The sequence below is a fragment of the Vanellus vanellus genome (genome assembly GCF_965231255.1).
Source record: "Vanellus vanellus genome assembly, chromosome: 3".
In the NCBI taxonomy this organism is placed as follows: domain Eukaryota; kingdom Metazoa; phylum Chordata; class Aves; order Charadriiformes; family Charadriidae; genus Vanellus; species Vanellus vanellus.
In genome coordinates, this window is record NC_138907.1 from 128,325,833 (window position 1) to 128,339,392 (window position 13,560).

At 54.9% G+C, this 13,560-nt stretch overlaps 1 protein-coding gene across 1 annotated transcript; it reads right to left on the reverse strand.

Moving 5' to 3' along the window:
* Window positions 1-1,034: 1,034 nt before the first annotated feature.
* Window positions 1,035-12,972, reverse strand: DNAJC27 (DnaJ heat shock protein family (Hsp40) member C27; the record flags this gene model as incomplete). The annotated part of the gene is made up of 7 exons (XM_082481030.1): window positions 1,035-3,546; window positions 4,905-5,065; window positions 5,625-5,747; window positions 6,207-6,371; window positions 10,888-10,957; window positions 11,480-11,562; window positions 12,886-12,972. 7 exons carry the CDS (start codon window positions 12,970-12,972, stop codon window positions 3,414-3,416), a joined length of 822 nt encoding a protein of 273 aa, XP_082337156.1. The 3' UTR covers window positions 1,035-3,413.
* Window positions 12,973-13,560: the final 588 nt, after the last annotated feature.

Sequence of the window (13,560 nt, forward strand, 5' to 3'; positions counted from 1 at the left end):
GCTGTGCTCGGGTTATTCCTGTCCTGCCACAGGTGAAAAGGAGCGCAAGCAAGCCTTGTCCGTGCCTTGGCCAGCATGGGACAGGGACACTGAGCCCTGGCCACCTGCCCCGGGACATGGCCTGATACGGGGAGCCCATGCCAACCCATTCCAGGTTGGCCACAGGCAGGACACGCTGGATGCGCCCTGGTTGGGAAGGTTAACCGGTCTGAAGGCCAGCAAAACTGGTCTGAAGGCCAGCAAGGGGACCTAGCGCTGGTTCCTGAAGCAGGACGGGTGCAGCCTCCTCTCAGGAGAGCGTTCATTCCCTGGGCCCTGCCTGGGCATGTCCAGCACAAGGCCAGACCAGAAATCCACATCTCCGCCCCGTCTGCTGGTTCCATGGTGTGCTGGAAGGCAGGCAGAGCGCAGGCAGAGCGCATGGAGGCAGGGCAGCGCCCTAGGGCATGTTGAGGGAGGCTTTCCCTTCCCAGAGATCTTCAGAGGTGGCTCCTGGCTTTCTGGCTGCAGAAAGGAGAGTCCCTTCTTTTGGGATTCAGATCCCGGAGACTTTGTTGCAGGAGAGAGTGCAGCACGACTCACTCTTCACACGAGGCAGGAGGACATGGGACTCGCAGGCCAGAGATGCAGCCTGGACGGTGGCAGCCTTGCTGGAGGGATCTGGAGCTTGGGGTCCCGATGGAGATGGGATGGAGGAAACACGCTGCCGGGGCTGGTGGTGTGGGGGTGTGAGTGCACGCAACAAGGACAGAGCTACCCTTCTGGGTCCCCTGACCAGATCCAGGCTCCACGGCAGCTGGGTGTATCCCACATCGCATCCGCGCTGCACTGTTCCCTCCATCCCCTACCCAGCTCCCGCTCCTGCAGAGCTGATTCACAACCTCCATCATCACCCTGGAGGGCAGCTCTTCACCACCAGCCTTGGCCAGACCCAGCTGGGGAGGAGAGAAATGAGTCAAAGGGCAATTAAACATTAACAGCAGGCGGTCGCCGCGGGAGGACAGCTCACAGGGCTTCCTTTGTTCCAAAGGGGGGTTTAATTTATAAAAATAACACAACTTAGAAGGTCACCGGCATGGGTAGACGTGACATGCGTGTGTAATCATCTCCAAACATCCGGTCAGCGCTGTAAACACACAGGAGAAACCCTGGGACCGGTGGCCAGAGTCACCTGAGGAGCAAAGAGAAGGGACCGTGCATGGCACAACAGACCTGGAGAGCCCCTGAGCAGCAGGAACCGAGGAAGACTTTAAACTACTCTGGGCACTGAGATCTCACCCTCAAAGTGAAGTGCACCATTCAGCAACAGGGTTATTTACCCTCCTCAATGGAAAAGAAATACAGAGCAATAGGTTTGAAGTCAGAATTAAGTGGTTTCTTCCACTCAAACAAGCGGGGAGGTTTCCAGTGAACTCCATAGTGTTAGAAGATGTGGGGAACAAGACCCCATCAGTGCAACTTGCCGCAGCTCCAATGCCTGCCCGGCTGATCTCCCCCAGCCCAGCTTTTTATACATCTGGGAGAGGAAAAACTGAGCTACTTTAAACACTAACCTCCTGTAGCAGCATCTCTCCTTGGTTATTTCTACACCGGAGGAGTAAAAGGTCCTCCCCTGCAGGATTTCTTCTTCCCAACAACCCAGCACCAGAAACCAGAGCAAGAGCAAAATGATACTGGCTTTAAAGTCCCTTAATGCTTGCTGCCAAAAAGGGGGGTGTTGGTGTTGCAATCTCCTGTTGATTTATCATCTATTTTGAAGGGGAAACCCAGAAAAGCTGCCTTGAAGTGAAATAATAAATAAATAAATATTGCACTGACCACAGGAGAAAACACTTTCGAAGAGGATACCTGTGGGGTAAGAGTCCATACGCACACGCTCAGCAGCGTTCATTTCACAGCTTAGTGTCCTGTCCTTCCCTGCCAAGCTCACACCACAGCAACGAAATAAAACTGGGTCCTGACAAAACCACGGCACCCCAAGGGATCCCCTGTTTGGTCCCCCTAAGAGCCTGGCAGCCATCATGGCTCCGACCTCCCTCAAGAAGACAACGGCCAGACCTTAAGCCTCTACAAGCACTTTTTGGGGTGACCAGCAACTCTCCCCTCTAAATCAGCAAGACTATTCAAAGAAAACAGCAGCTGTGACTAGGGGGGAGCAACCTGCCCCCACCTGCCCATCAGCACCCCATACACAACCAGCAAAGCAGGGCGACGCGTTGCTGCTGTGAGAAAAGAGGGTTGGGGGAGAACACGTCCCCTCTGCTGCTCACCTAACCCGAGAGCGCCGCGGGGCGAAGCGAGCGGGCAGATCGCAGGCACCCACGCAGCTCCACGGTGCAGGCAAAGCTCGGGAGACAGGGCTGGCCGAGGGAGGAAGGGCAGAGCCGACAGGCAGCTGTGTCGGGGGCTGAATTGTCTCCTCTGCGGGTCAACACCTTCCTCCTGCCTGCAAATAGCCCGGGCTACCCACACCCGTGGACAGTGCCCCATGGAGGACAGTGGCACCTACCCAGAGCTTGCTGGCGTGGTGTGAGGAAAGCGAGCAAGTGGCTTGAGGGCCTACAGCCTTAGGGGCTCTTCCTGATGAGTTGAGCTCAGGGAGATGGAAAGAGATGGTGGTAGGAGACTCCATGCTGTGATGAGATGTGTGCCTGGGGGACAGCCCTAGTCCTGCCAAAGGGATTGTCCTTGGCACCATGACAGCTTGGGGAGGAAGGGGACAGACGGGCCAGGGAAGATTGGGATGCTCTCAGAGCCAGTTTCTCCTTGCAGTACCAGAGAGGTTTCCTCGAGCAACCCGCCCTCTTCCTCACTGCCAAAAGCAGCATCACTCAGTGGCGGTTGGAAGGAGCCAGCTTTGACCAAGGAGCTCAACCGCCCCAGTGCTTGGCAGTGCCCGTGTGGCTTTCAGCACGGGCAGCCTTGCAGAGGCGGCTCCAGCGTAACCCAAAAGGACTGACAACCCACTACCCCTCCTGGGCATCCTCCACCCATGACACCAATGCATTCAGGTGCAGCAGCTTTTGGGTCAGATCTCGCTCTGCCCTCGCTGCATCCGCAGGTTAGAGCCACGCATCCAAGCCCCTCCATGGCTGGTAACTCCCGGGAGGTGTAACACAGGCGGGAAGGTGGGCACCTCACTGCTTTCAGCACTTTCAGCCAACCACAACCTGAGGCCACGGATGCAGGGAGGGTTCTGGGGTCCCTCTCCCCTCCTCAGCACTCCGCCCCTTTTCCAGCACATTGCAAGAGCACTCCTGTCAGATGCAGTCCTGCTCCCACAGCCCGTGATGGGAGTGTGTGTCCATGCCAGTGGTAAGCGTAAGGAGGAGAGGGGTGCCCCACGGCCGCACGTCTGCCTGGGAGCTAGCTGGGAGGAGGGGAAGGTTTCCAGTTCTGAGTGGCTCTGTTCCCTACTTGATATTTTTGAGAAGCGCGGTCCGGGCATTCACCACCGCTTTGAAGGCATCTTCGCTGCCGGGAGCCACACACTTATCGGGGTGGAGCAGCACAGCCAGCTTCCGATAGGCTTTGTTCACTTCATCCCTAGAAGATACAATAAGAGTGAGGGGACCCACATGACACACAGCCCGGCTCATCCTTGCCCCAGCTGGCAGAGCACAGTAGGGCCAGGAGCTCCTCCTGTGCCCAACAGCCCTTTTGAACCCTTCCCTCACTGGCACCAAGGATCTCCAGGCTTTGGAGGTGATGCTATGGAGAAAGAGCTGCAGCAAAGTACACAGGGCACTTCTCGGTGCGGCATGAGCAGAAGAGGGGGCACATACACCTGTTCCACCACAGGACTGTGCCAGCATGAATGATCCCATCATGCCAGGCACATGCGCGCGACACGTGCGTGGTGTGCCGAGTCTCTGGCACCAACGAGAGCAGAAAGCTGGGAGACAGCGTGGGGGCACACGCACCCTGACTCAGCTTCACATCAAACCGCCTACGCACTCCGGGCAAAGGCACTGCACATAACTTCAGCCCTTTAAGCCTTGGGTGTCTGGTCCAAAGCAGACATATCGGCTCCAGTTGCAGGCTGTGGAGAGAGAGGGCCACGTCTTGAGGGAGGTGAGTCCATCCGTGCTGGCGATCACAGCACAAACTGCCCTGCAGAGCTGCTGATCTCTCCCCATGGATCAGAGGGGGCTGGAGGAGGGGTTAGGCTCAACACCTACACTTCAGAGAGCCAACAGGGGAGGATGTATGAGTCCCAAATAATATATATTTTATCCAAAAATCCACTTGCCAGCCCCTTCATAAGGAGTACACAAGGGCAGTCCTCATGGTTCAGAGAGAAGAAAGCAAAGCATAGCTCCAGGAGCTTGTTTTAGCTGCCCAAGTCATACAGCAGAACTGGGAGATTCAATATCCAACCTCTTACACAGGCAATGACCAATTCCACCTGACTAGAGGTCCTCCAAGGCAGACAAGAGAAAGCTTGTCTTGTGGGAGGCCCGCTTCCAGGTGAAAGAGCTGTAACATCAATCCCTTTTTGATAATGTGGGCAGCAGCCTAAAAGCTTCTCCAGGCGTGGAGAGCAAGGAAGGTAAAGCTAGAGCTGCTCCAAACACATCTGGCAAGTGAGCAACCAGAGATGGCTCAGCCTGGAGGCAGGATGCGGGGCCAGGCAGCTGGTAGGGCTCAAGTTCTCACATTCATCATTCCCCTCTTCCCTCCAGCTTGGCTTGTCTGTTAAAAGGGGCAATTTGGTGCTCAGGCCAGAGGGTTTCTTTCACATCATTGCCTCAATTTTGTGGGTAGATACAAACTGCTTGTGCCTGGCTACTATATAAACCAAGGTGAGCTTATCAGCAGGCAGGTCACAGATCACAGATGCACCCCGCCTGCTGGGTCAGAAAGATTAGGGACAACCAGGCAAATGCTGAAGTCTCCCTTACCTCGTGGCTCCAGGTTTCACCCCCAGCATGTCCCAGCTGTCCTTGCTGTTGCGGATCCTGCGAATGGCATCTGCCTGCTCTTTGGTGAAGCCGACCCCCATGCTGGAGGGGGGACGCTTCCCGCCGTTGTCACACAGGTCAATGATGGCGGAGTAAAAAGTCTGTGGACACAGGGAGGAGTTAGAGGGAAGGAATGGTCCCCAAAGGTGGTAGCAGCGCATAGGAGACCCCACTGCCCTCACTGGCTGCGGGCTCATCCTCTGAAGCACGGGGGAGCATTTGGACAACTGCTGAATGTTCATTCCCCACAGCCTGGGCCGTGAGGGCTGGGATACCCCAGGTCAGGGGGATCCGGTCCCTGGAAGGACCATAGACAGACTGAGGAGGAGGCCAGGCCCCACATTCATCTCAAACCCACTTCAGCTCAGTGCTAGACCTGAATAGGTGACACAGGCATCTCTGCATCGTGTTCCCAGGGCAGCATGAGGGATCATAAGCTCTGAGCAACGTAATGCTAAGGCTGGCTCAGGACTGGGAGAACTGATACAAGCCCTGAGTCAAACAGCTATGGCTTCCTCAGGGTGCCGTTTCACTGGGAAGACACCTCTGGGGCAGAGGGCCACCAGGTTTTGTGGGATTCGGGCAGTTCATGAGACGTTCTGCCATCAAATCCTGGCTCAGTGTGGTGTCTGTGCCCTCACTGCCTTCATTACACCTCACCTGAAACATCTCACTAATTCCTTCTCCTGTTTGCGCCGATGTCTCAAAGTAAAGAAAGCCCCGGCTCTCTGCCCAGAGCCGCCCCTCGCTTTCATCCACGCTGCGGTGCTTGGTGCAGTCGATCTAGACCAGGAGAAAACACAGAGATCAGAGCTCAGCCGGGGTCTGCAGCGACAGCTGGACCAACACAGCTCCAAGGCTGATCGTCTAAGAGCGGATAAGGGGCCTGTCTCGTTGGGGAGGCTGTTTGCTTATCCCGAAGGCATCAAGGCAGTGTGGAAAGACAGCACAGAAAATTTAAGTGAAAAGCCCTTTGAGAGTTTTTCTAGCCCAAAGATAACGTCACCCTCTACGTGATCCCGACTGATGTGCAGCCACCACATTCTCAAAACCCCACAGAAATGCAGTCTCCAGTGCTCCTCACACACAGATCTGGCTCTTAGAAAGTCTTCCCTACAACCTAACAATATTTCCCTTACTACAGCTGGAGCTCAAGAGCATGGGCTCAGGCTGGGAACACAACGAACCCCGAGGGCCGGAGATCAGGACCGCACCACAGCCTGGCTCCCTGCCACAGCCCACCTTGTTCGCACAGACGACGAAGACAATGTTCTCCATGTTCCCATGGGGGCCCAGCTCCTGCTTCATCTCAGCCAGCCACGCGTCCAGGGCATCGAAAGATTCCTTTTGTCCAACGTCGTAGACCAGGATGACCCCCTGCGTGTCCTTGTAAAACTCGTTCCTCACCTGCAGGGACAAAGGCAGAGTGCTGGCACCAGTGACAGCCAGGCGGAGAGCACACGGCCCGGCGGATTTGGGTGATCGCCATTTACCTGGCACCTATTTGGTTCTGTGATAAAAATCTCATCTCCACACAAACAGAAGATCACAGAAAAAGGACAGATGAGGGAGCCCAAATAATACCCTCGCTGTGCTGCTGGAGGAGAGCGATCAGCCCATAAAGTACTCACCTCCACACAAAAAAGCACAGATGCACAATGGCAGACAAGGTGTCAGACCAACCCCTGGGGGGACTGGGAGGCAATTGAGACACCCGTGTATGTTCCTGTGCGTGAGGCAGCAGGGGAGAGCGAGGATCCAGGGCCAGCCACTGCACAGACCGCATGTCCAAGCCTAGCTACTGGAGGGATCTGCAGGATGTCTGTCTGTGCATGTGCGTAAGGGGGTCTGTACCAGCAGCTGGAGCGGGGCTGCAGCCTCAGGCTTGTGTGCCCACTGCCAGCAACCAGGGAGACTGAGGATTCCCAGGACAGCTGCTGGATTAGTGTCTAAGTTGGTCAACTACAGGGCAGATATTGGAATAGAATAGACTATTTCAGTTGGAAGGCACCTACAACGATCACCTAGCCCAACTGCCTGACCATTTCAGGGCTGACCATAAGTTAAAGCATGTTATTAAGGGCACTGTCCAACTGCCTCTTAAGAACTGCCAGGCTTGGGGCATTGACCACCTCTCCAGGAAGCCTGTGCCAGGGGTTGACCACTCTCTCGGTAAAGGAATGCTTCCTCATGTCCCGTCTAAACCTCTCCTGGTGCAGCTTTGAACCATTCCCACGCATCCTGTCCCTGCATCCCAGGGAGAAGAGATCAGCACCTCCCTCTCCACATCCCCTCCTCAGGAAGCTGTAGAGAGCAACGAAGTTGTCCTCAGCCTCCCTCCAAACCTGACAAACCCCGAGTCCTTAGCTGCTCCTCACAGGACATGCCTCCCAGCCCCTCCACCAGCATTGTTGCCCTCCTCTGGACAGATTTAAGGACATTCACTGCCGACTCACATTGAGCCTGCTGCAGACCAGCACCTGCAGATCCCTTTCTACAGGGCTGCTCTCCAGCCACTCCTCTCCCCATTTTTACGTGTGCCCGGCTTGCTTTCCTTTCCCCCCTGCCCTCCGCTTACTTATATTTTAGTATAAAACCAATTATACATCAGAGACATACTACACAGTAACAAGTGTTAAATGCTGAAAATACAAAACCAAACAAAGCAGTGAAGCAGCACCAGTTCTCTGTCTTGTCGCTCTTCAATAAATATTTGCTATGCACTTGTTCACCAAACCGACAATTTAAGCCCGTTACACTTTCCAAGGACGCGGAGTCTTTCCCTTCTCCATTATCTCGTATGGATTGGCTACGGCATAGCCAGAAACTCAATACACATGAGCAGCAAGCAATAAAGCAGAGAAAGACCGCTACTGACCACATCTGCATCAAATGAGGGTCGTTACAGTCTGTCCCGTAACTTCTTTATGCTGTCAGCTCTGTCCCACAGTCTCCCTGCTTCCTGCTGTACTCCAGGCTATTCTTAATTAATTACATTTCACTAGTTACTTGTACTACATCAGGACTTACAAACGCAAGTTGAGAATTGTAGTTCTACACACAAACAACATAGAAAACCTTGTTGTGCCCAAAACTTTAGAGCACGCAATAAGCAAATGCTGAGAACACAAGGGAGGAATGGGAGGCTTATGAGTGACCAGATAAATAATAGTCAAGAGCCAGGCAGTCACCTGGCCACTACAAACCATTACGTTCCTCATTATCGTCTCACTCTTCTGTCCTCCCTCATTTTCACTTTTTTGTCATGTTAGTATTTACCATGTTGCAATCTGCTCTTTCCTAACATTCTATACATTTTTACTAGTCACAGGATGATGCTTTGCCAAGCATCAACAGTATATTTATAATTAAGGATTAGTATGCATTACACTGTTAAAACAATAGGATTATACTGGATAAACATTTAATGTTCCTTTCTTCCACTTGTGAGCCCACTTCATCACTTTGTTTATAATTTTAAATAAACATTATCAGCAGTGAGCACAATCACCCCTTTGTGGCAGCTCTCCAAAATGGATCTTGTTGTCTATGTGTTCAAACCCTAAAGTTTTAACCTGCAAGCTCCTTTTTGTAAATAGCACTGTTTATTATTTGTACAGCAAGTAATTTTAGAATGGAATGGAATATTTCACTTGGAAGGAACCTACAACAATCATCTAGTCCAAGTGCAAGTGTTTTACAGCACTTTGATGATGGATTAGGATGCCAGTATGCTACAGATCATAGAATCATAGAATGGTTTAGGTTGGAAAGGGACTTGAAGATCATGGAGTTCCAACCCCCCTGCCATGGGCAGGGACACCTCCCACCAGCTCAGGTTGCCCAAGGCCACCTCCAGCCTGGCCTTGAACACCTCCAGGGATGGGCCTCAACAGCCTCTCTGGGCAACCTGTGCCAGTGCCTCACCACCCTCACAGGGAAAAACTTCTTCCTAATGTTCAATCTGAACCTGCCCTCTTCCAGTTTAAAGCCATTCCCCCTCCTCCTATCGCTACATGCCCCAGTAAAAAGTCCTTCCCCAGCTCTCCTGTAGGCCCCCGTTAGGGACTGGAAGGCCGCAATAAGATCTCCCTGGAGCCTTCTCTTCTCCAGGCTGAACAGCCCCAACTCTCTCAGCCTCTTCTCATAGGAGAGGTGCTCCAGCCCTCAGATCGTCCTCGTGGCTCTCCTCTGGACACGCTCCAGCAGGTCCATGTCCTTCTTCTGTTGGGGACTCCCGAGCTGGATGCAGTACTGCACGTGGGGTCTCACGAGAGTGGAGTAGAGGGCCAGAATCACATCCTGTGACCTGCTGGCCACACTTCTTGTGATGCAGCCCAGGATGTGGTTGGCCTTTTGGGCTGCGATCGCACACTCTGGCTCATGTTGAGCTTCTCGTCAATCAGCACCCCCAGGGCCTTCTCCTCAGGGCTGCTCTCCAGCCATTCCCCACCCAGCCTGGAGTTGGGCTTGGGATTGCCCCGACCCAGATGTAGGACCCTGCACTTGGCCTTGTTGAACTGCCTGAGGTTGGCTTGAGCCCACCTCTGCAGCCTGTCCAGGTCCCTCTGGATGCCATCCCTACCCTCCAGCGTGTCTACCTCGCCACACACCTTGGTGTCATCGGCAAACTTGCTGAGGGTGCACTCGACCCCACTGTCCATGTCGCCGACAAAGATGTTGAACAGTACAGTCCACAGTACTGACCCCTGAGGAACGCCACTCGTCACTGCTCTCCGCTTGGCCATTGAGCCGTTGACCGCAACTCTTTGAGTGCGACCGTCCAGCCAGTTCTTTATCCACTGAGCGGTCCTTTTGTTGAGTCCATGTCTCTTCAATTTAGAGACCAGGATATCATGTGGGACGGTGTCAAACGCTTTGCACAACTCCAGGTAGATGACATCAGTTGGTCTTCCCTTGTCCACTGCCACTGTAACCCCTTCATAGAAGGCCACCAAATTTGTCAGAAATGACTTTCCCTTGGTGAAGCCATGCTGGCTATCACCAATCACCTCTTTGTTTTCTATGTGCCTCAGCAGAGTTTCCAGGAGGATCTGCTCCATGATCTTGCCAGGCACAGAGGTGAGACTGACTGGCCTGTAGTTCCCTGGGTCTTCCTTATTTCCCTTTTTGAAAATAGGAGTTATGTTTCCCCTTTTCCAGTTGGCAGGAACCTCGCCAGACCGCCACTACTTCTCAAATATGATGGCTAGTGGCTTAGTGACCTCATCTGCTAGCTCCCTCAGGACCCGCAGATGGATGTCATCAGGTCCCATGGACTTGTGCACCTTCAGATTCTTCAGGTGGTCTTGCACTTGGTCTTCACCTACAGTGGGCAGTTCTCCATTTTCCCAATCCTCGCCTTTGCATTCTGCATCAAGGGCAGTGTGGCTGCAGTCCTTGCCAGTGAAGACTGAGGCAAAAAAGTCATTGAGTACCTCAGTTCTGTCTCTGTCCTGGGTAACCAGTTCTTGCGTTTCCTTCCGGAGAGGGCCCACAGTTTCCCTAGTCTTTCTTTGCCCGATGACATACTTAAAGAAGGACTTTTTGTTTGTCTTAATGCCCCTGGCCAGATTTAGTTCTATCTGGGATTTAGCCCAAGCTATGCTCCAAAGATCTCCCAATCTGACTAAATTTAGCCCCCACCAGGCTCCTGGATTTGGCAGCCTCTAGCAGCAGGGAATCACTGCTCACAGAGAGGCAGAGACAGTTTCCAGTGCTGGCCTGCATTGGGTGACCGTGGCAGGAGAGATGGTCGTGTATGGTAGTGGAGAAAGCTTGTAAGTAATGCATTTTCAAGTTTCCGACCCCCAAACCCAATTTCAGGCAGAGCTGAGAAAAGCTGACGGGTGTCAAACGCTTCTGAGATGGGCTGGCTGAGGGCAGCCTGGCAGCATGCTGCCCGGAGCTGGGTCTGCCTTACCTCGTAGAAGAAGGGGTGCCCTGCCATATCAAAGATGTTCACCTTGATCTCTCGGTCTCTGACTTGCACTCTGAAAGAGAAGTGGGAAATGCCTGAGAAGGTTCTCCCTCAGCGCTTGCGCAGGAACACCCCTTATCTCTGCCAGGCCTCTGCAGAGAAAGAGCTGGGTGATGGGGACAGAAAAATCAGTAAGAAGTTCTGAGTGCCAGGGTTTAATGGCCAGAAAACTGCCCCTAGAGCCAGTCAGGAAAGGAGGACAGCACCAGCTCTGGATGTAACATGGTAATGGGGGGCTATGCTACCACCGGAAGGCTGATTATCTTATTATTAAGGCAGAAATGCAGATTATGCCACAGAAAATAAGCAGCCTTGACAGACCCAAGCATACCTGGCTCAGGGCAGTGTGGTTACTCAGGAGCAGCCGGAGGTGGGACAGCCCCACCGCACATCTTCCCTCTGCCCCTGTGGAGACCAGTGCTTCCCACAGCAGACACCTTGCCCAGGCCCTGGCAGACCCATACCTGCCATCTGCCACTGCGCAGCTCATCCCACTCTCCTGGCACTTGAGCCTCCTCTCTGCGAAGGTACTTACTTTGTGACACCGTAGTCAATACCAATAGTCGCCAAGTATTTGGGAACGAACCTCTTCTCGCAGTAACGCTTTATAATGCAGCTCTGGGAGAAAGGAAAAGCGAATCTCAGCACAAGGGCACTTCACACCATAATATTCACATTACTAGGGAATCCACTGACAGCCCCCAGCCAGCTGGATGGCTGCAAAGGCATCAACTCTGCCCTAAGTCCCTAAACTAACTAATTAACCCACAACCAAAGCACCAAACGTTACCAGGAGCAGTTTTCTTTCTACAAAGGAAGGAAAGCCCTGGATCCCAGCCCCTGGGTATCAGTTATTCTTTAACTGTTTGGAGATAGGAGTGTTAAAAAATTGATTTATTCCCTTACAGAAAACATCCAGCCTACGGGACCTGTGCGTTCAGGGGCCTGGGGGCAGTCAGCTCCCCAAAAGCCACAAGGAACATTTCGGCAGCCCAAGCAGGCAGCGTTAGAAGTGCGTTCAGGGTCACACCAAATCCCTCCACCCCTGTTTCTGCCCCTGACTGGCAGAGATACTGTTTAGCAGAGAATGTGGCTGCTCTTGGCCATCAAGAGATAAATGCCATAAGGATAAATGTCACCTGCCACCTCTTTGCCCACTCACTCTGCCACCTGTTTGGCCACTCATTTGTCTGCCCCACGGGAGTCCTCGTGCTGTCAGCAATTTAACAGGTCTACATTTATTTAGCAAACAAAAAAAAAGGCAGCACTTCACAAGAGAACCTGGCTGGGAGAAGAAATAACTCCCTGGAGAAGAGCTGGGTCCTTCCCCACAGCAGGAGGAGCAGAGGGGCTCCTGAGGAAACCCTAATTAAAGCCAAACCGGGGAGGGGCGCGATTCCCCCAGCAAGCCCCGAGGAAGGCACCCAGGGCTGGACCCACACTTGGCGCCCTCAGGCGCTGCAAGGCGGTACCCGTGGCTGGAGCACGGCCGTGCGGGCTCCCTCTGAAGGAAGCGGACACGGGAAAGGGTGTTCCCGAGCAGCCGGATCACGGAGGGACCCGGCCCACAGACAGGGGAACGCTCTGGGGCCCGGTGGGCCCATGGAACAGGCAGCGGGTACGGAAGAGGCCGGGCACAGGCCGCGGGCGCCGCCATGACACCCGCTGCCAACCGCCCTAGGCCCCGCCCCTTGCCTTGCAGCCAATAAACCCCGGCATTACGGCGCGCGGTCCCGCCCCCGAGACTGTCAATCCTCCACGCGCCCCAACCACAACCTCCCGCCTCGCACCGCACGGCGCGGTCTGCCCCTGATTGGCTCCCGCCGCCCGGCATAGCCACCAATCGGCGGCCTCTCTAGCCGCGCGGCGGCCTGCACCTGGCTCCCCCATTGGCTAACTGGCCTGCCCGCCACCGCTCGCTCGCCAATCGCAGCGCCTCACCTTGCCCACCTCCGCGTTGCCCATGGAGATGACTTTAATCCGCAGCGACTTGCGCGTCTCCTTCCGCTTCGGCGGATTCGCCTCCATGGCGGGCCGGGCCCGAGCCCGGGCCGGTTGAGGCGGCGGAAGGAAGGAGGGAGGGAGGCAGCGCGGCGGGCCCGGGGCCGCCTCACCGCCCTGCTCCTCCGCTCGCGCGAGATTTCCGCTGCCCAGCCCGAAGCTCTCGCGATATGTGGCGAGAGCGGTGGCGCGCGCCACTCTGACGGGAGCCCGTACCGACCGCCAGGGGGCGGCAGCGGGGGGCGGGGCAGGGGGCGGGGTTCTGCACTGCCCGCACTGCACTGCCCTCACTGCCCGCCCTGCCTGCACTGCCCTCACTGCCTGCACTGCCTGCCCTGCTCTGCCTATACTGCACTGCTCTCACTGCCCTCACTGCCTGCCCTGCCCTGCCTGCACTGCCCTTCCTGCACTGCAGTGCCCTCACTGACCTCACTGCCTGCACTGCCCTGCCTACACTGCATTTGGCTGCACTGTCCTGCCCTGCCCTCACTGCCTACACTGTGCTGCCTGCCCTGCCCTGCCCTGCCCTGCCTGCACTGCCCTCACTGCCCACACTGCGCTGCCCTGCCTCCACTGCCCTCACTGGCTGCGCTGCCCTGCCTGACTTCACCATCA